This window comes from Erigeron canadensis, chromosome 6 (genome assembly GCF_010389155.1).
Source record: "Erigeron canadensis isolate Cc75 chromosome 6, C_canadensis_v1, whole genome shotgun sequence".
In the NCBI taxonomy this organism is placed as follows: domain Eukaryota; kingdom Viridiplantae; phylum Streptophyta; class Magnoliopsida; order Asterales; family Asteraceae; genus Erigeron; species Erigeron canadensis.
The window spans coordinates 3,512,839-3,537,261 of NC_057766.1; the positions used below are offsets into that span (position 1 = coordinate 3,512,839).

General features: G+C 32.1%; 1 protein-coding gene across 1 annotated transcript; it reads right to left on the bottom strand.

Moving 5' to 3' along the window:
* Positions 1–2,873: 2,873 nt before the first annotated feature.
* LOC122603452 (ER lumen protein-retaining receptor erd-2.2-like) lies at positions 2,874–7,849 on the bottom strand. The gene is made up of 6 exons (XM_043776161.1): positions 7,514–7,849; positions 5,822–6,021; positions 5,557–5,697; positions 5,394–5,474; positions 3,974–4,098; positions 2,874–3,253 (listed from the first exon to the last, which is right to left on the bottom strand). Exons 1-6 carry the CDS (start codon positions 7,740–7,742, stop codon positions 3,205–3,207), a joined length of 825 nt encoding a protein of 274 aa, XP_043632096.1. The 5' UTR covers positions 7,743–7,849; the 3' UTR covers positions 2,874–3,204.
* Between the last annotated feature and the right edge of the window lie 16,574 nt (positions 7,850–24,423).

Below are 24,423 nucleotides of genomic sequence, written 5' to 3' on the forward strand. Positions count from 1 at the left end.
GTTGGGTTTAGTTTTAACACGTGATGAACAAATGTCCTTTAAAACCGAGACCCGAACCAAACATGTCCGAACCTGACCCTAACCGACCCGTCTGATAAGGTAACGGGCCGGGTCACACATTTGATTTTGTTGGGTAAATTCTCAGGAACCCTTAGTCCCGTAGAGAATTTTTCCTCTCAAGATTGCACTCATGGGTTTTGGGTTTGCACAAGTCATGCCGGTTTTTAACCCATGCTCATGTCTAGTCTGAGGGCAGAGCTTTGTACTCGGGGATAGGAAATCTTCTGGAGCAACCTTTGTGGGAAGGGTCCATGGTTGCTAGAAGATAAAAGTATATCATCAATATTAATATAAATAATTCAAAACACACATCATATAAAATTGCGCATGTTGCATTTTATGCTTAACGAATTTCATATATATAAATCTGCTCGTGTTGTATTTTTATGTTTAACGAATTTCATATTTATTGTCTTGTTTCCAAGTGATTGGATTTTTGGATCGTTACATAAAGTGTCACAATCGGATGGACAATCTAGATCAATCCCGATGATAAAAAGCTAATATCGAAGTGTCTGGTCCAATGTCATACGCTTATTCTTTGTGTCAATTAACAAATGAACTTGGGTCCGTTCTTTCTTTGTTGGTTTTTTCATGCCAACTATATTCTTTTGTTGCCTTATACTTTTTCGTACCTCAAGTTTAAAACGAGGAATTTAACGATGCGTTAAGATTGGTTGAGAGTCGGGAGCGTAACTACATGAAAGGGAGAAGAGCCCGGGCTAGTCTAGAAGTCGTCAAATATACCAAAACACTACTAAAAGTCATCGTCAAATATTAATCTTTTTGCGAATACAAGGCTAGTCTAAAATGCATTATGTTACAAGTCATGTTCAATCTTGGATCCATCACTGGTTATAGTGTGTTTACGTAACTTGTAAATCAAACACAAGTATTGATGGACTCAATCTAGATAAGGTAAGGCTCGGGGTTGATAAGGCCCCCTCCACTACAAGAATAAAAAGTGCAATAATCATAAAATTTATATAAAGATGTACTACTTATAGGGTCGTCAAATATATATTTATATTAATATTTTATATTGATATAGAAGAAAGTATATTAGGTTTTCCGCAAGACATGTCATTTACATACCAACATTCGTTCGGAAAATGTAGTTAAAGTGAATTGTCAACTTTAAACATGAAAAGAATCTTAACACCTTGCTAGCTATTGTTGATTTATTTAACTAATATGGTCATAAAAGTGTGAATCACTTTCTAATTGCACATCTTAACTCTCAAGTCTCGATTTATCATGTCTCCTAACTTTTATTGCAACTTTTGATTGATAGAAATGACAATTTCATCGATCATGATATGAATCAAACAACCATCGGCATCAAATGTCTTATCCTATTATTGTGCAAGAACACTTATTTTGCGCAAGTTTAATTATCCGGTCTATATCAACAATTCAACGTTATATATTTTTCAAGATATCGTAAGTTACACGATGAACCGAACCACATGAAAACAAACAAATATCAAACCCAACAAATTCCAGCTATTTATTTTCTTAAAATGAGTGATACCAAAATAGTCGAACTGTCTAGAAATCGATTGATATAGAGAACACACAAGACAAAATGAACATCAAAGTTTATATTTGGAGAGTGATTCGGAAAGTCATTTATGCAGATGGGCCCACCATCTGCAACATTTGAGCCATATTTTTCATCTGGGAGAATTTATACTTGTGCTGGTTCTGCTGATTTCTTAAATTCATGGACATTGTTTTTTTGAATTGTGCTAAAAAATTTGTGTATGTTACCTTCATCCTTGAAGAGGATTCATTACTTTTGGGTCTAAAATATATCCGGCACTGGAAAAAGAATAATGTAAATAAATTTGTGACCTACTCCATCTATAATTATATGGTTTTAGAGTAGAACCCATTGCGTACAAAATACAAATTAATCAGAAACATAATCTCAAATTGGACATGTTCAAGTATCAAAACGACATAACCAAAAAAACTTCAAGCGACACATTGATTAATTCATTTTGTTCGAAACCAATTCTAACAAGCATTTCAAAATGTTATGGATGGGCGTAAGGATGAATCTACGAAATCCAATTAGTTTGTTGTGTGTGTGTGTAGTCGTGTACATTGGTCGGTTTTTGGTGTAACCGATTTTTGATAATCCTTCAATGACGCACATACGATCAAATTACACAACACAGTTCTCTCCTACAAAGGCTACAACAACATTTTATTTTTTTTTATCAATATACGTTTTTCTCATTCAATAATTGACGAGAAAAAGGAAAATCTATACACACATGAAATTCAGCAAACTTTTGATGGTTTTATAAACAAACCCATTTTCACAAATTTCTTTAAAGTAAAAAAAAAACACACACACACACACACACAAAAAAAAAAAAAAAAAAAAAAAGAAAGAAACAGGATTATGAAAAACATATCCGGCTTAACTTCAAGTATAGTAGACCATGTACTGAAATTTTGTTTATGTTGTTTGCGGCCACTACTCTTGTGCAACGCAATTGTTTAAACACAGTTAACTTGGTACAAGCGAAAAAGGTTTTCAATTTCATTTACATGAGATCCAATTTTTTGTTTTCACAGCCTACAATCACTTTGTAATTGGTCAATTTCATTCTGCAGATATTAACACAAATTTTGCATATTTCACCCATACGATATTTGGCTATATTTAGTAAGATGATAAATAGCAAAAGACTCGCTAAACAGGTGTTCAGAAATTAGCTTATTTACAAGTGTTCATCTGCATATTAGGCAGAGTTTAGTAAGCAGGCAAGCAGGAACCATCAAAACACTCCAAACTGTTCATCTCAAACTCCATCTAAACATATTTCAAACGAAAACAAACCATTCTACAAACTATGTCTTCGATAAAAGTTTTGACACAGAAACGCTAACTCCATACAACCTCTAGAAATCTAAGATATAGATAAGATATTTTACATAATTTAACAGGGTAATGGCTTGCAAGGAAATGTAACCCCGTTACTCTCCTACAATCCCATCGTGACATACATAATATGCATACCCAAAAAAGAAAGAAAAATATAAAAAACAAATTGTTGCTTACTACCTCTATTAGTGGAGAGTTATCGGTCCCATAGACCCTGCTCTAGTTTACCCTGAGTTTTCAGCTCACACCACTCCAGATGGAAGGCGTAAAACAAGTTGCCCGCCCATCACACTGCAATCAAACGAAACAGATCATAAAGGTCGCAATTTAGACACATCCACTTAAAATAAGTCAACTCGCGTAATGTTTTAACTCTATGATGTGTACCAGACCAGAAAATAGAGAATTAACTAGATGATTCACGATAATAGATAATCTGGTACAATGCTCCAGTAGCCCTAATCTGGTATAATGGTCCAGCAGCCCTAGTTCCTAAGAACGACAATTATTTTCTTCACAACCTAAACAATTGGTTGTGAGCCTTATTTAAAGAACCACCAGACAAAGCCCTAACTTGTCCACCAAGACATTACTATAATTAAATAACTAATTATTAAAAACGACAATCAGATATTAGTTCAAAAACAAAACCACTCAAATGGATCATAAGTGTTCAAAGTTCAAATGTACTTCCAATGCATAAAAACCTCTGATATAACATTATTTGGAAAATAATATCACGTGGATTTTGTTGTGAGCGTATTTGACACATCTTTTGGGCTTTTGGCTAAGATCAAGTTTAGCATATCGGACGCAGTCATTTACAATATCTAAAATGTTTGGACAAAAAGGGTTTTGGGTCAACCAGAACTCTTTTGACCCATACCAAAATTTATCCATTTCGATCCTAACTTATTTTGATCGTTACCCAGCCTGCCAATATTGCTTGATTGGCATGAAATGAAATAAAACGAAACTATGCAAAAAGTTGAAGGAAAGCTGTGCAAGTACCTTTGAACATAATAATAGCAGAAGTCGGCAAGTATAAATGTTTGAACGATTTCAGAAAGAAGGACCATCGACGGCCACAATCCATAACCTAAAGCTGTCAACAAGCGTCCCCTAGTATCCAATACCTGTAGAAATGTCAAACAACTTTCATCAGAAATAATTGATGACATGCTATTGTGCTTCATTAATCGGGCATATGTTCAAATTCCAAAGAATCATGGTTTCAATATACACGCATAATTGCACTCATGGAGAATCTATGAGTGCATAATGTATCACCGGAGCATGGATTTTACCATGCCCTAGAACTGTTCAGTATGAACATGGATAATCAAAACCAGATTAACGAGTAAAGTCTGCAATACACTGTGATCCAATAGATATTGTTTGTGTACACTTTTTCTGTTTAATGTTGTATAATCAGACAAGTTGTTTGAGATCTTTGATTTATTTATTTAAATCTTACATAGAATGGCCAAACAGAGCATTCTTCTGAGATGGGAATAAAAGTCGCATAAACTATGTTAAAGAAGGGCAATCTTGATCTAACATATGACAATCAGTTTTGCTACAGGTAAATGTGAAACCAACTAATTAAGCTAATCAATGAAACATGCTACCTATGCCCAAACATTGAAGACAAATTCAAGCGCAACTCCAAACACTATATTTTAATCATGTATACTAGATGCATTTTGAGGGTATTCGGTATTGCTTGATTTAAAGTGCTTATCTGGACTACATACCGAAATCCTTGTTTAACAGTACTTACATTTTGGAGAGAATTCCATGAAAAGGATTGAATTATTATATATCAAACAAGGGGGAAGATCGTTAGTTTCATCCGATAACTGTCAACGTGGTTTGACATGTCAATAAAAGTTGCAAGTGGACTGCTGAGCTGGATCCAAAATCCATCCACGACCCAAAAAACTTTCCTCCATGACTCCAGACAGTTTCTTCGGCTTTAACCAAATATAAAAAAGCGTCCTTAAAAGTGTTTACGTGTGTTCAGAGAAACTGTTAGGAGAAACAAACGAGAGTTCCCAGGTCGTGGATATGTTTTCAGATCCAACTCATTGTCAATGTGATATATTAAGTGACGTGTCGGACAATCTTAGCTTAAAACTGACGAAACCAACAATCTTTCCTCTTTTATTTAATATTCTATACTTAAATCCTTTAAAAAAAGGAAACGGAAATAGGTTCCCTTCTTCAGGAAACTAGGAAAAAAGGTTCACGTTTTTCATGAAAATTGCCCTATATTTTATATAATAAGAAGAGAAGCAAATTTTTAGAGTGTGTTTGTCATTGCTTATCTATTGCAAAAATCAGCAGTTTGCACAGAGACACTTTAATAAACAATCCCAAACCACCCCAATGCATGGAAGCTAAAGTGAGATGTTACAGGTGCATGTACCTGGAGAATCCAATGGGCACAACTTAGAAACCTTGCAACCCCTAAAGCAAAAACGTAATGTGCCGTGAACGGTTCAACAATCTATACAAACATAAACTCTAGTTAGTAAATGAATAGAGAAATTCAAACAAATCAGAACGATTGTAAGTAAAATTATTATTACCTTGGTATTTTGCATAACACGGAGTTGTGGTAGTACTGAGACAGCTTCGAGATAAACACAAAAGGCCCATAGAATTCTGTTTACAATGTGATGCTGTGTTGTGGGATGAACCACTAGAGACAATAAAGCACATGGAATCACCTGCGTCGTATCATAAAATGTGACGATTTGCAATAAAATCAGAAACTACTAAATGTGATTCAAGCATCATCAAAAACAAATTAAGATGTCCAAGAAAGGAGAGTGAAAATGATTAAGAACTTACAACATAATAATTCGGAACGTTGTCTTTTTCATGCATGTAACTAGCATTTAGGTTAAAACGCATCATATAGATGACCCATATGGTAGTAGCCAATGTAGCCAAGTCCAATAAAGTGTGTACATCATATTCCATTACAAAACTGCAATAGAGTCTAGAACCCAAGAAGATAGCCGTAAGTTCCTGTGATCTCAAAGAAAGTCCTGCAGCGAGCCACCATGAAAATAATATACTTGAATTCTCAAAGTCCAAATAGAATCTAGAGAGTATATTTAATACCTAAACAGGTTATTTGTCAAAACCATTGAAAGAAAAAAAAAACATATGAAGGAATTTCTACATTTTAATGTTCTAAACACTATTTTTTTTACAGAGTAAATATCATATATAGAACACTTTTAGGAGCTGGAAAATTCGCAACTCATCATAATGGATACAACTGGGCAATGTAATACTCAAATAATCACGTGATCAATCAATGACCATACCATGGATTAATCAAATAAAGCAAGAAATATGTTAATTATTTCCTTGTAACATGAACCAATCTATTCCCTGATACTTATGTCTACTTCCATCAGTTTGTACGACTCAAGGTTCCAATTTCTAATATATATTTTATACGAATTTATTGAAGTTTGCTTTTTAAGAGAATGATCAAGAGATCTGTTTGACAAACCCATCTCAAAGTTGTATGCAATGATATCTTATCACGTGGCCAGGGTCTCTAAATATGCTCGGGACTAGAAGAAAATTTGTCGTAGCTTCCAATGAAATGAACTGCAAAGTTTTTTTCCAAATCAATAGTGGTCATCTTCATTACTACAATTGTTGTGAATTTTCAATTTTATGCAGACAACAGATAACATCATCAAAGCCATAGAACCAAATCATACAAATTTAACATGTAATTCTGTTTTCCCCTTCAATATCAAAATAACCCAAACGCATATCTTTTCCGGGACGGAATAGCAGAAATCACATCTAGACAAAAAACTTATGACACACAGAGATTGTTGATTCAACAAAAGCTTCAATAAAAATCCATAAGGGACACACGAAGACAAAAAAAAATGATTATTTGCAAATATCAATTGAAGTTAACAGCCGGAGTAAAGCAATAATCAATGCAGAAGAAGCTTTCGACAGCCAAATATATTGTAGCTCAAACTCTTGAAAGAATTGTTAAAGGTTGCCCCCTAAACGAAAGAACACGAGGCTCGTTCGTCTCGAATTTGCATGCAAATACTTTCTTGCTGAAGGATCACAAATCCATACAATCAGATCCTCCTAACTAAATAAAATGCATAAATCATAACATTCTTTCATTTTTTTTTCACAAAACAATACAAAAAGGAAAAAGTCATTTAACATTTTACAAAATCCCAAATTTAAAAACTAATATATATATATATATATAATTCAATTCAATATCATTAATCAAACTAAAACCAATCAAAATGCCTAATCAAAACTTCAACTTCACAAAAATCAATAATTAATCCCCACAAATTGACAAATTATTGATTATTTTTCTTTTCGACTAGAAATTAATTAAATAACATATTGTCAACAAGCTACACCCCTAATCCTTTTTATATACCAAACCCAACACACGTTTAAAAGCTACATTCATAAATTTGCCATTACCATATAAAAAAAAATTATATATATAATAATAATTATTATTATTACCGGCGCAGGTTTTTTCGGTGGCGAGTTTATAAATGAGAACAGAAATGCCGAGGGCGTGAACGGCTTCAGCAGCAATGAAAAGATTATCATGATCGTAAACAAGCATCCGTATGAAAACAAGGGCTGCTATTCCCATAATAAAACCCATTAATACTTTGACTTTTGGTGGTTGTCTTCTCACCCATGTTCTTACCACCTGGATGGGCCTCTTCCCTTTCATCTTCTCCATTTACAAATTCTCTTATCTATTTTTTATTGTTATTATTATTATTATTATTATGTATTTTTATTTTTGCATTACAATGAGGATGAGGGGTTTTGTTTTTCGTTTTTTTGTTTTTTGATTTTTTGATTTTTTGTTTGGTGGTCGGAGAGGTGAGTTTTTGGATGGAAATAAATTGTGTTTTCTCAACAAAAACATGCCATAACTTTTTTTTTTTTTTTTTTAAATGGTTATATAGTTTATTTTAAGAAAATGCAATTTTTTATTTTTTTGAATAACTTCTTTATTTTATCCTCAAAAATTATCAAGGACACTGTATTTTCTATCCTTCATTATTTTGTCCTCAAATTATTATCAAAGATATTTATCTTCGATCTAAATTATCTTTCTGTGTTTTCTTAACGAAAACATGCGATAACTTTTCTTTTTGGAAAAAAAAAAAAAAACCTAATTATCAATTTAATGATAAGACGAAAACATGTGGTAAGAAATGAAAAAAAATTCATAATTCATCATTACATTGATAATTTGGCTGTTTAGACTAATTAATCATACTTCTTTTAATGTGGTTTATATATTTTATTTTAAAGAAAATATCACAAATGGTCCTTGTGGTTCTTCATATTATTAAGTTGCTCCCTAACTTTTTTTTTTCCGTTGCAAATAGTCCATGTGTTTTTTGTTATTGTTGCCAGAAGGCCCTGACACTAACTTCGGTTAGTTTAAGTTTATTTATGAGGATATAATTGTCCATTTACATAAATAACACTCTTCTTTTCTTCATATTCCTTCCATTGCAAATATCAATCATCATTATCTTCAACTCTTCTTTATACCCAGTGATAATAACCACTCATGTATCTATATCTATATGTATATTTCTATACACAAAATAATTCACATATTCCTATCATCCAAACACAAAATAATCATCAGAAAATAGAAATTTAGTGTTTGAGAAACGAAGATTCAATTGCCATCAACATAACCTACCTAACACCAATTAATTTGTCACCATATTTTATTTTATTTTTTGGCTTGAGGAGAGCGTATATCACATTCCCCACCAAACTTTCCTTTGATTGTTATATTTCATTTTGAACTTGGTCGACTATTCGAATCACACCATCATTGATCGAGAAATATAAAGAAAAAAAGGAAACTGAATCTCCAAATAACTCATTTACAGATACCAAACAAACATTCAATACTTATTTCAAAAATAAAAACACACCGCTATATCGGAGATGGTGGTGGTTGGTCTAGATGGTGGCGGCGTTACATCATCATCAGTCAACGATTTAACGCAGTTGTTTTAGAGATCCATGCCCGTTTGGAAATAGATCTTCCCTTTCGCTCTCATCTGGCTTGATGAATCTGTAGGTCGTATGTGGTGGCGTTGGTTGTTGGTTGTGGTATCGCGGGCCATGGGTGCCAAAATTAGGTTTCCTTTTCTGATTGTGAAGAGGCTTTGTTTGGTTTTGCTATTATAATATAATAAAAAGGCTACATGGGATTTTTCACGAGGAAAAATGAGGTTTTGATCAATGAGTTTTTACACTATGTGTATGGATTAGATTTGGGTTTTATATCTAAATTTTGAGTTTTAAGAAATTAGTCTCTTTTTTTATTATTATTTGATATGATAGGAAGATTTAGAAATAAATATATAAGTTGGTTAGAGATGATGATGAGAATAGTTTTGATCTGGAAAATGAGAGGATAAAAAGAGGACGAGTGTTTTGGGAGGTCATATGGACGATTATGCCCTCACATGTTTAGCACATGAAGGGTTTAAACAGCTAGATTTAACGGAAGTTAGTGTCAGAGGCTTTCAGCAATGATAACAAAAAACACAAGGACTATTTGCAACGAAAAAAAAAAGTTAGGGAGGAACTTAATAATATGAAGAACCATAGGGACCATTTGTGACATTTTCTCTTTATTTTTTAAGAAATTCCTAACTAAAAAAAATTGTTTATTTTCCAAAATAACTTCTTAATTTTATCCTCAAATTATCAAACACATGTATCTTCGATCTAAAATGACTTAATAAGTGTTTTTTTTTTCTTTAACAGTAGTTATCGGGAAAAAAAACACCATAGTTTTCGCCCTATTATAACAAAAAAATAAAGTAATTAAAATCTTACATAATAATATAAAGATTTAATAAAAATATATATTAATGATACATATTTGAAAAATAGATATTTTGAACTTCAAATAAAAAATATGATAATGTCACAATTAAATTAACGGTTTTTCTAAACATTACTCCCTAGGCAATGGTTTAGAATTCTATATATGGATAATATTTATTAGAACCAATTTCAACATTAACTCTAGTATTAATTTGCAATTGATTTATCATATTTATTTGTATTTTGAACGTTAATTGATTCATCAGTGAAATGCAAAATATTTAAACATTAATTCTATCATTAATTTATCAATGGAAATGAAACTAATTTCAAGCATTAATTTACTTGGCGACATTCTTGAGTTAAAAACAGACACAGTGAGCTTAATTCTAAAGGCAGAATATGCTAATTGAAATTGTAAAAATACAAATATCGTAAACATAATGTAAGAAAAAATATAATAAATAACTACCATATATACAATAGAAAGGCTCAAAAGTCAAAACACCAATTCCAATTAAAATTATTTTGTGATACTAAATAAACATTACATAAATTAATTCTTACGAATAATTAAATTTCATTTCAATGAAGTAAAAATGAAGGTTCTACTTTGAAATGTGAATATGGCGTTTTCTTTCAATGCATGTTCATTCGATGAATGTTCTATTCTGAAATGTGAATATGGCGTTCTTTCTTTTGATGCATGTTCATTCAAAGTGCAATAAGAAAAATATATATGTGTTTTCGGCAAAAAATGAACCCGTATACTACATAAAAAAAACCCGGGAAAAAAATTGTGTCATGTTTGACATTACAACAATGATTTGGCATCTCAACAAGTAAATTAATGCTAAATTTAATGTTAAAATATTGTACAAATAAAGTTGTAATAGTTATGGGATTTTGTATTAAATGAAAAATAAATAACATCCATATATAGAATTCTAAACAATTGCTTAGGGGGCAGTGTTTAGAAAACCCTTAAATTAAAAGGATGTGTGATAATACAAATTTTAAAAAATCATATGTCATCACAATCTTTGATTATTAATATAATTGATAAGGGCAATTCAAAATGATATATACATCGTGTTGGATATCCATTATTATTTATAAACGCAAATTATGGTAGGAAGTACTATTTCTCATAATTAAAAAGAAGCCATCAAAATCTTTGTTACAATATCTACTAACATATTAAAACAATGTGATATAATACTTGATAGACAATCTTTTTTATTATTTTCAATAAAATAAAATAAAATTTGATTATAGATATGTGATAATCATTATCTAATATAACTATAACATACCTGTTTACATACTCTTATATTTTGATAAATAATTACAGAGTAGTATTCACATGCACACATGAATTTTGGTGGAAACAAACGGATCGATGAATATGAACCCTTAGATCAACAATCATCAATGGTGAATATTAAAAGGAAACTTACATATGAAAGTTATCTCCAATCTTCCTCCCTGATCATCTTCATTCGTCATCTATGGTGACATCTCTGGCAGTCATCATCATCTCCAGCGGCGACAACGTAATCGCCGGCGACATCTCCGACAATAATCAGCTTCGTTTTTCGGTGGATATGGTACGGGCGTTGCTCTTATCCGATCTAAAGAGGTTGTCACTAAACGCATATGGGAATGATATGGATTTGATAGGTAATGATCCAAAAGATGGTGGTTGTTGGATACGGTACGGGCTCCGCATATCCCTTGCAGGCACCACCGTCGGTAAAGAAGAGAGAGAATACGTCTATGTGTTTGTGTGTTAGTCGGTGGTCGAAGATGATGGTGGACTGGTGGTGGTGGTCGAAAATTATGGTAGTAGGTGGTGGTGGTCGCCTTTGTATTTTACGGATGATCCAATGGTTGGAATTTATCCTTTCAATCCCACATAACATTTCATGTGCCAATGAATATTTTTCAATATTTATAATAAAACTGTATTTTATTTATTTTTTATTAGTTTAATATTACTAATATGGAAACAAAGGCTCCATAATATTTATTTGGTATTTCTAAGTTTAATACAATTTTAATCGGGTATTATCTCATAAGTAATATATTATATTACTCCATGAAGATGATTATTTCGTGGATAAATTTTCATTTATTTTTATACTAGTTAATCAACCCGAATATTATGCGGGCATTTGAATAGAATTTGATTTTATAATGATACACCATAATGAATGTGTTTAACTTTTATTACGTTGAATATTATTATATTGTATATTTTGAGTAAGTTGATATTATAATAATTAATTTCGATCTATATATTTGTTTCCCATTTCAATATAAACTTTCTATGATTATCTACGAAAAATATTTTAAAGTCATAATTAGAATAAATTTCCATTATATTTTTTTTTTCTTACTTTTAATTAATATTGGATGATGTCATAAAAAAATCAAGATTATATATTAAGAAGTCTTTCTTTAATATAAAATGATATCATCACAATTTTGTGATATTAATTTAAGAGATAGATAGATATTTTATATTATTCTTTTATCATTATTACTTTTTTTTTAAGATTTGTTTTCGTGTAAAAAAAAAATATCTACTTTGATCTTGAGTTTAAAGATAAGATAGTGAAACTGGGCCCTGCTGTACGTGATGACGTGCCTTAACCTATCACGTACCTACACGTCAGTGAAGATCTCATTTAAAGGAAAGGCTCGTGACTTCGTATCTAAATTTTTTTATTTTTTTAACATTGTCTGTGTAAGTAAATAAATCTACTTTATAAAGTAAAATATCAAATTATATTCTTCTATATCTATATTTATTCATTGGACGGGTAGTCTCAAAATATATTAATCAAAACTAAAAAAATTTGGAATTCAAGTTTATTAAATAAATAATGTAAAAAATTAGAATACGTAAAAATCTAACATAAAACGATTCAAAGTATGAACTATTCAAAGTAAACGACATATTTGAAGATTAAATTGTCAGAGGTTTTGAAGAACTTCATTGTAAATCACGTTCATTGTACGATTGGTTGGGCGTCCATCTTTGTCACAAATAAGGATTTTCAATCCTTTCCTACTTTTAGCCCTCGACATTGCAACGTATAGTTGGCCATGAGTGAAAATTGGCTTAGGTAAATAAAGGTCCACGTTTTTCAACGAATGCCCCCCTGGCTTTTGTTTATAGTCATTGCGAAACAAATGGAAAGAGGGATCTGTCTTCGTTGAAATTGAAAAGGCATTTTCTTAAATGAACTTGTCATTTTCATATGTGGTATATATGTTATGTGTCCGATGTGACTGCCTGAAATAACTGCTGCCTCGATAACATGTTCACAAAGTCTTTTAACTTGTAATCGCGTACTGTTACAAAGACCTTGTTCTTGATCAATATTCCTGAGCAACATGAAAGGGGTACCTACCTTGAGAGTTAGTTTATGATTTGGAAGGCCTGACATCTTTATTTTGTTTAGAAAGCCTGGAGAGTATAAATCTGGACTAATGTTTGGGTTTAAATCTGACTGAGAGATAGTTCTTATTCTTATCTATAATCCCTTATAAAGAGAATAGAGATTAAGACATTAAGCATTTTTTTTCCTTCCAAAAATACCCTTACTTAAAAATAAAGCTAACCTCTTTCACCCATTTCTGACTAATCGTAACACACACCCGACCCTTCCACCACCGCCTTCCATCTCCACCCTAAGACACCGCCTTCCATATCCACCGCCGCCCTTCATCTCTATCGCCGCAATAAACACCATCAGCACCGTTCATCCCCACTACAACGTGCGAACACCAGGCTAATAAATATAGAATGAATAGAATTTTTTTATATATTTAATGAAAAAAGAAAGTAAAATAAAAACCCTTCTTAGTTGTCCGATGACATATAAGTCAAACAATACTTTATATATATATCGATCAATGCTTATTATAGATTGGTTTTTAGTAAATAATAAAATATGTGGTTTATATTTACATAGATAGATCAATGATTATTATACTGTAATATTTATTGACATGTGTAGTATACAATGCGATTATAACATCCGTTATTTTAAAATCTGGATTTTCAAAAGCTTTTGCTTAACGACATTTAGAAATGCGAAAAATAGAATCTTTAAAACATAACTAACCTTTAATGGATAGTTCATTCATAAAAGTGGTGTTACAACATTCATATCATTAAAATAGTATAAATAATCCAGATTTGGCACCAACATAAATATCAACATAATCAATACATTAGTCATATTAAAAGTAACCAATCATCAAAAGGCTAACATAAATGACTAAGCGGGAAAACTCAATGTCTTCTTACTACCCGCCTCACCAAGCTAAGTGTTTCACTAGCTCAACCTACTTAACCTAAGGGAACAACCTTTTTCAAAAGAGCAAGTGTTAGCTTTTAAAGCTAAGTAAGATAACATGAGTTTATTAAAACATTGTCAATTCATTATATATTAACAAAAACATTTCATATTGTTAATATCACATATTCGTCATAGCACGTTAAGATCACCACATTATTATGGTGTCCATCATATCATACATTAGCAAGATCATATCATCAATATTAAAGCAACATACATAAGTTAACACATTAGAAATTCATCGTAGTCCTAAATGTGTCTATCATCATACAGCTTTACTTTTCATCTTTCTTTACTTTCTTTATTTCTTTACTTTTCTTTTGCCTAGATGTAGGCTATGTGACATAAGCCACACATACTTAGGGATGTGGGGTTGTGTGTAGGCGGCCATAAGACCTTACATGGGGACCTCACACCCGACTTGATGGGTAGACCTTACGGTGGTCCATCGTCGTCGTTAAGGAAAGACAATGTCGATCCAACTGAGTATACCATTTGAACTTTGCGCGTGTAGTGGTTAGTTACTCCACCCGGATACACTCAAACATAACTATGCCACGGGCCTATCTAGATTCCCACACCACGTGACCACGTACACACTAACTCCGAAGAACTAGCATGGGTTAAGCTTAACACAACTTTAATTATGCTCGAGACTTCTTTATTATATTAGCTTAGGCTACACTTTCACCTAAACCAATCACATATATCTTTCTTTACTTTATATTAGCTTAGGCTACACTTTCACCTAAACTAATCACATACATCTTTCTTTACTTTAGGGCCCTTAATTGTGCACGTGTCATGGCAAACCTATAGAATCTAGTGACTAGGTGTTCAAGCCATGCAACTAATCATATGACATACATACATCATCATATCTTCATCACATATTAGCATCGCATCGTCATATCATTTACATTCATATCAACGTATCATTCATAACATCATATCGTTATTTCATAAAATCATCATATCGTGATATCATATAACATAATATCGTCATGTCATATTAGCATCATATCTTCTTAACTTGATAGAAACATATCGTCATATCATTTCATTATCATAAAATCATAGCATCGCGTCATCATATCGTCAATTGCATTATAGCATCATATCTTTATATTAACATAACATCTTATCGTATTAACATCATGTCATCTTATATTTGCATCATAAACATTTCATCTTATCACATACTTTATTCCATCATATCATCATAACATAACATATACATATTTCATTTCATCATAGCATGCTTAAACTTACCATTCATCATCAATGGTAATCATAATATACCCCATAGTAACATCCCATTCATTCCCAAATACATACAAGCATATAAACATTCATTTGGGGAAGTTAACTTATGAAAACTATGTTTTGTTGTCCCTCGTGTGGTAAAAGATGTTTACCATATTAATATCGTGTCAATTTATATTTACATCATAGACTTTTCATGTCATCACATATTTTATTCCATCATATCAACATATCATAACAATACATATCATTGGGGTAGCATTTCAGGCTTCAATATTCATCTACATAGCCCATATCACCTCCCGTATAATCCCGAATACCCATAAGCAAACAAGATACCATTTGGGGAAGTTATTATATGAAAACTATGTTTTTGTTGAACCCTCGGCGTGTCAAAGTAGTGTATCTTACCTCAATGGAGTACTCAACAATCACAAATGTGTTTACCGTGCTTGACAAGTGTTCACGACAATCTATGATACAAGAAGGATGGAATAAGTCAACTAGATACTTAAAGGCGCTTAGAACCCTTCTCCTAGCTGGTATCGCCGAGCCCATGGGTGGTCTCGCCGATATCAATTTCCAGACTCACACCCCTCACTTGCAGGAGACTTTTCGACCTCAAGACGACTAAATGAGTCAAAACTTAGTTATTAAAAAATGTAGGGAATGCAAAGACCTTTCCATAAATATAAAGTTTGACTCTTGAAGATCTCTAATGAATGATTTATGACATTTACAAGATGGGTCTACAAAAATCGTCCGAAATTCGACCACTTTTGGAAATCGACACTTTTCGGCTATTTTTGGGCAAATTCACCAGAAACTTTGTTCTATGGATTCAAGAGAACACATAGACCTTTTCAAAATTGTAAGATTCATCTCCTAACTCGTTTAATTGAAAGAGATGTGATTTTTTCAATATTACTAAATTTTCAGATCTAGTAAACCCTTAGTTTTGTAAGCAATTTCGACCATCACACATCTACCATGAACTCTACGGTTCCTATACACTCTAATACATCTTAACAACATTATTCATTATTAAAGTTTGCATCTTGATACAGTATATCATCTCTATTAACAATTTAACTCATGAAAACGTCGTTTTTAACCGAAAACATCAACTTTAATCCATCCCAACCCTCACGGTCGATTTTATAGAGATAAAACCTACTTTAAAACTTAATCAACATTATATTACTGACATATTACATGTAGGGATGATTAATGGATCGAAAAGCTAGCAAAAACCCTTCTGAAATCACCCGAAATCAACTAGATCTTGAAGTTTAACCTAGGTCTTGTGTGAAATACTTTTCTAGGGTTTTTGATCTGATTTTTCTGCCTATGGTCGACCTCCATACCCTTTATATACTAAAATAACTTTTAAAATTTTACATCTAGGCCCTCGCACTTCGTTACAACTCGTTTCGGCCCTTAACGACTCTTTTAACGCCTACGGGAACAATTATCGACCCTTATATCTTATCGGGAACATTAATTGACTTCATTAATCATTATCAACTTTAACTTCATTATTTTAAATAGTTTTAACAGATATCTCACGTAAATCATTTAATTCACGTAAGCACATATAAAACACATAATAACTAACGGTCGTTAACGGTCAACGTCAAAAAGTTTTAGGATGTTACAACGGTAAACAACAAACAAAGGTGTATAAATTCACTAAGATTAGTTGCAAGTTTGATCAAAGGCAAGCCAGATATCGTCATAGCATAGTAATTAATGTGTTACCATATATATGTTCTTACCTCAAAATAGACGGGTTAGTCCTTAATGCGCCTATTTAGAATTTTGGATATTTGTGTTGCATGTAAAAGGCGATGCAGGGATACACTATGCTAACTCCCTCCGTTTTGTCTCAAATGAAAACAATATCACAGCCATATATAATATGACAGCCTAAACCAAAATTACTTCAAGTGTTTGGTGGCAGCTACTACCCATCCTGATTGCTTTCAAACAGCATACCATCATGCCGATTCTACCTATACCTATTGCAATTCAAACGACATCCAATTGTGTATGTCACACAAATTTGTAATAAATAAAGTAGACGCTGATACACACACTAACAGTAACAACGTCCAATGTGGAGTATTGATACACAAATGATAAAAAGTTTAAACATACGCTAATTAAACTTATAAAAGAAAATAAACGTGGCGAATTAAAAATTATTCATTATCTGTAAATGAGTATGATAGAAATATGTTCATTGGGAAACCTAAAATATCAAAAACAAATGTCATGAATTTTTTAAAAACAAACCTTTTTAAAAAGAAAATTAGCGTACCAATGATCTGATTGTTTGATAGGGTGTGATCAATGATTTCTTCAAAAGTTTTAAAATCAAAATGGTGCATAGGACCGAAATAGTTGTCAAGAACTTTGACCAGAGTGCAGGCTGAAAGGTGATCTTATATGTATGATCCGAGTAACGCCAGGTTCCAGCGCTTCTATCAACTTGGAAATTTGCTAGCTAGCCACTTACTCGGTCAAAATACTCCTAAAATTTTTCACCCATTCACCATTGACGAAACCATGAATGGTAGTTCCCTGCAAATAATCAGAATTATACTCTTAGCAATTTGTTTGTGGTAGATAGTAGCTCACATTAGGGGTTTGATTAAACATCAAGTATATTTTCACTATTTTATGATGGGACTTTATTATAGAAATTTCGACATATACCTAAGTGCTACTTACAACTTCAGGTTGTTCCATTCTTATAATGTGCTTTTCTTTACCAAACTCATATATACTTACATCTCATGAATGTTTGCTTTTGCCTTATGAATGAACACTTGGTTATGAGGAAAGACTCTACATCAGGCCTTTTTTATTATTGTGCAGGTCACATGGTTTGGTTCAGTAAACGCTCATGCCAACTTCATAGTGCAAGCGTTGAATTTTTATGACCAAATTGCAAACCCTCTTGACATGAAGGTAGTACTTTTTCTTTTCACATTCTTTTAGTTATATTTTGTATAGGTTACAAATACAAAAGTTAATATATAATATTTAGATTAGCTAAGTCATATAAAACTTAATTAATATGAAAACTAAAAAAGAAACATACGAAAATTAACTTCATATAAATATTGATTATAGTTTATCTCTTTTTTTTCAACTTAAAAATCCTAAGAGTTTATGTAGGTTACAAATACAAAAGTTAATATATAATATTTAGATTAGCCAAGTCATATAAAACTTAATTAATACGAAAACAAAAAAAAAAACATACGAAAATTAACTTTATATATATATATTGATTCTAGTTTACCTTTTTTTTTTCAACTTAAGTTAAATAAAAATTTGCAGTTTCATATATTTTAAAAGTGTAAACTATATAATTTGGAAAAAAAAAACATACCAATTCATCAATAAAAACCATCTCAAACGTTTTGATTTTCTTCGGGTTGCTCAACTTCAGAACAGTCCATACATGCACAACACGGAGTCGTGGATGATGGTTAACATGTGTTGGTTTAAGCTCTTCAAGATGAACTAATGTGGTTTTCTTTTTTGTTGTTGAAGAAGAAGTCATAATGAACCTCCTATAATAGATAACAAACTAAATTAAAATCAGTAACAATAACAATAACATAAGAATTACTAAATTAAAATCATATAAATTATATGAACAAAAAGGTAGTCAAACAAAGGTAGTCGTCATATAAATTATATGAACAAAAAGGTAGTCGAACTTTTATTATTTGCCGAACAAAAAGTAGAACGTACAAAAAGTAGGACGTAGGGTTTCTTTTTGTGCGATAGATTTTTGGGGATTTTTGGGTTTATATGTATTTATAGATATAGATAAAAAATAATAAATTTATTTTAATTAAAAATAAACGGTCAGTCATAGATAATAAAATATATTATAAAAAATTGAGGATTAATGAGAAGAGAGTATATTAGGTTCAAGGAGGGGGATTATGGGTGTCAAGTGTATCCCAACCACCTCTTTTAGTTATATTATAGATACATAGATTTCTATATCTATACTCCTATACTCTATAATAAAACAAACTATTATTCTCTTTTTTCAACTTTCTACCTTTAAAATACCCTTAATTCTCATCACATTCTTAACTCACACACTAAATCTAACCAATATATCCCTAAAATATTTTCCAATTAAATTTATCCAAACTATCTATCTCCTATATTCATTAAATTAAATATTTACACTTAATATACCTATAATATAATTAATAAAATTATTTACATAGGATACATCTCTTAACCATAAAATAACTACACAACCATTTACATCAATTACTTCTAGATTAATAACCAGATCGTTACCGCCACCGCTACCATCATCACCCGTTGCCATAAACGCCGCATTGCATGGATACTCATCTCGTTATATGATAAAAAGATTAGTTTTTTATTTATGGAAATGTTAAAACTTGTGTAACATTTACACATAACACCCCTTAAAATATTTTTATCTACATTATCCACTTAACATTAATAATTAAATTACACTATCAATCACTTATCTTTCAAAATATCTCCATTAACCATTTACATCAATTACTTTTACATCAATAACTTACACCACACGACACCGTCCCCGCCATTAATAATCAGCCCACCACCACACTGTCGCCGTGACGACCACCGTTGCATCGCGCGGGTACCATGCTAATAAACATAATAATTATTCGATTTAAACAAAACTTTGTGTGCCCTAGCGTTACGTCGAGTGAAATTTTATACATTTTTGTTCCAGAAACAAAGATATGTCAAATTATTTGTGTTCAGTTTATAGTTGATACTTGTTACATTTTCTATTTATTTGATTGACTTTTGCATGTTTGGTTTATAATTGAATTTCCTTGGTTTGTTCGTTTTTCAAAAACAGTAATCTTTTTCTCCGAATACTTGTAACGGCTCATGGTCAACATCGCGTTGTTTATGGTATACGCAAGGCTTCACTATTATATAGTGAGGTTTCTCTAATATCGTATACCGACTGAATGTTCGAAACAAAATAGCAATCCATAACAACTAATTTTCAAAAAAAAAAAAAAAACTCATATGAATATAAATATAACAAATATCTAGTTACAGAGTAACTTAATTAGAAAATACAACACATACTTATTGCCTTGAAAATCTTCTTTCAATTTCAAAAATTTTTAAATATAGCATAATTATAAGGGTTTTTTAGGGTTTTGTACAAAGCCCTAAGGGTTTTCATGAAGGTAAATTAAATAGTTATACATTTAACATAAAATTTAGAGAGTAGACTTTTGATATGAAAAGATACAACTTTTTACAAACATTAGATGAAGCCCTAAGAACTTCATTTAACATTTTATTAATTATATACTATCTATACTTCTATCTAAAAAAAATGGTAATTGGAAGGGAACCACTTAGCCCCTTGTACCCTTTTGAGTACCATGCCGCACTAGCGCATATTGGCATCCCGGTGACTTCCCCAGGTAGTAGGTGGGAATAACGAATACTGGGTTGCTCCAAGATTCGAACCCGCGCCTTACAGACTTTTAGATCCCTTGTGAAGGGGGCAGTGGTCACTGGGCTATCAACCCGGTGGTTTCTATACTACTTTATAAAGCAAACTACCCCCTCCCTTTAAAGTAATTAAGATTTTGAAATTACCATATTACTCCTCTTTTTTTTTTTTACTAATTTATACATTTTCACTTATTTACATATAATATCCTTAATGAAATAAATTATAACATAGATCCTCCCGCTCTTAAAAAACTATATTAACCCCTCTTACATCAATTAATTTACTTTTACCACCACGCCACCACCACCGTCACCGCCGCACATCGCCGCCACACTGCGGCGGCGTCACACCTTCGTCGCTACCACCATAACCGCCGCATCACGCGAACATCCCTCTAGTATTATTTATAAATAACATTTAATTTTTAGAAGTGTTGAAAAATATGTAATATTTTTACTTGGCACCCCTTGAAATATTTTCACCTACACTACCTCCTTAACGTTAATAATTAATTACACTATAAATCATTTGTCTTTTAAAATATCTTCATTAACCTAGCTTTTACATCAATTATCTACACCACTCGACACCTCATCTACCACCAACAGTCGCCTCCACCACCACATCATCATTGCCACGACCACCGTCGTATTGCGCAGGTAGCGTGCTAGTTATAATAGAATATGTAGAGAACAAGTGATGCAGCGTGATCTTTTATTTTATGAAGTTATATTTTATTTTTATAAGTTATCTTTTTAATTTATTAGGATAATTATGTATTGATTTATTTCCTATTTTAGAGGTGTTAGGATTATTATAAATAGGGTGTTAAGGTGTTTTGTAAAAGGAGTTTTGAGTTTTTTGATATATGAAATTTCATATTTTCCTCCCTATACACGAGTGTGCGTGGTAGTGTGTGCGAATTTCCCCTGATTATCGGTATTCTTCTTTTGAATCAGCGATAATTGGAAGAGTTGTTCCTGAGTATTCTTAGAATCGATTATCTATCTTAAATTTTCGTCTGCGTCAACAAGTGTAACGAGCAAGTAAATAACATGTATAATTTTTTTTTATTTTTTAATTTTTTTTACTATTAATTAATGACATTTGATAAAAATAAGTATAAGTATATGGTGAAACTAACCTTTAAAAGATATACGGAGGAATAGTTAGGTTTGGTTTATATGGTTTGAGTTGACATGTATGATGTATCCCATAACCAAAAGAACTATTTTGGTTTTACCTAAGAAAACAAAAAGGTAGATGGATAGCCACCCTCTGGGTCCATGTATCTATTGGTACTCATGTACGTTTACCGCATAGACGCATGCCCTGTAAAAACCCCTAAAGACTTGGTTGGGGACGAGATTTGAACCCAAGCCGTATAGCCCCCAAGCCCCATTATAGGGGTACGGTACCACTGGGTTTTACCCCATTGGTTTGGTTTTACCATAAGCAAACGTCATAAAATCGTTTTTTCATTTACAGTGGGATTTTGGTTTGCTTATTTTTTTGTTTGTTTGTTTATGGATTCTTGTTATTTGGTTTAGTTTTGCTCATTCCTAATTACACAACGTCATATTTTACGCTAACATATCATCGTTGTACAAGCTCATGGTCTCTCACACATAGACACATAGTGTTATAGTCTCTCGTACATGTCCCACCTAGAAAAGTTCACAAAGACGGCACCACAAATACACATTTGTTCGAATATCAAAATATACCTAACATAAACATGAACTTAAAAGAACAACAAATTGCTCTCTGATAGTTCTTCTCTGGTAACCAGAATAACCAGAATGATTTCAAGGATTTTTATAGGACATGTTAAAATTTTCCACATTAAATCAAGGGTTTTTTACTTGGAAAGTACCTCAACTTGTCACTTTTTACTTTATTGAGGTCAAAACAAAATTCCGTTCTATCATAGGGGAAAAAACCGACTAAACCAACTATATTGGACTTTTACCGGCTAAATGATATTTCTACCCGGTATACATTTTAATATTTATGTGGACCCCACTTTTTCAGAATATCAATCTAATTTGATCTGGTATGCTTTCATTATTCATCATCATCATAATATCATTTTCACTCTTCATAATCATCGTCATTATTTACGTATCTCACAAACACAAAACCCAAATTGAAAGGCAAAATCAATGAAAACAATAACAAGATGAAAGTGAATGAAAACAAACCCATTATTCACGTTAATCAAACGGAAAAGCCCATGATGTTGTTGTATGATTTTATTCCACCTGTATACTTGTATTCTTCTCCCCCACTCTGATCTCTTCCGCTCTTCAGTTTCAGCCAACCCCATCGCCAGACTGCTAACTCGTCGGGAAAAACGAGTACACCTCCAACGTCATCTAAGCAACAAAGGGCGACCAACCAACCCCCAACACCACCAAACGCCACCTCTGCCGCCACCCCCAAGTCTTGTCGTCACCGCCACACCACCTGAAAGTAACCACCATGCCGCCACAACCCTCCAACGTTACACTTTCTTGGCTATATTCGGTTTCTAGCAAAACCTACCAAATCTCATCTTTTTTCAGTTCCTCTGATAAACAGTTTAAAAACAGTTACAACCGAATTGAAGAGCTCAGATTGTTATTTGGCATTCAGATTTAGATCTTCATCAAATTGGAAGGTGGACTTCGAATACTTTATGACTAAATTTTAGATTGATATTAATTTGATTTCGATTGAATTGGGATAGTAAATTGATTTGGTATCTGTGAGATTTGATTTTCAAATTCTCTATATTTGAGATAATGAGATGATCTGAATAATAGGTGAAAGAAAGAGTATAACAAGGGAATCGACCCGGTAGTTTTAAAAGAAAAAGTCGCTGAAAGAAATTTCGATAGATTTCTATCATAAATAAAATCGAGCGATACACTTTGTTTGTTAGTAAGTAGCATTAGTCTCGAATATACCGTTTATTGTATTGACTTATTTATCAATCATGTTTTATTGTGAATAAATACATATGTAAATATACATACCGATCGATGATGATATATGATTTGTATGCAGCTTGATGTTTGGTTCTTGAGTTTTCCTCCAATTCAAACTTTTTTTTTTGTTTGTTTTATATAAGAAAAATGAGTTGGAATATCCATGTAATTAATATTATTAAATAAAAAAACTCAAAATAAAATTAAAAAAAGAAAAAATGACTGGCTACCTGATGGTAGACCCAATATAGTTGGTTTAGCCGGCTTTTTTTCCCCACGAAATTTTGTTTTGACCTCAATAAAGTAAAAAGTGACAAGTTGAGATATTTTTCAAGTAAAAAGCCCTTAAATCTTTTACCACGATTTAAAAAGCCCTTAAACTAGCATCAAGTACCAAGCTTCAAA

Bases quoted from the DNA above. Each gene is read 5' to 3' on its own strand.
- LOC122603452 (XM_043776161.1), bottom strand. From the start codon at position 7,742: ATGGAGAAGATGAAAGGGAAGAGGCCCATCCAGGTGGTAAGAACATGG. The intron at 4,099-5,393 runs GTACATGCACCT...ACATTTCTACAG, and splicing joins GTGCCCATTGGATTCTCCAG to GTATTGGATACTAGGGGACG. The intron at 3,254-3,973 runs GTACTTGCACAG...GTTTGATTGCAG, and splicing joins TGCTATTATTATGTTCAAAG to TGTGATGGGCGGGCAACTTG.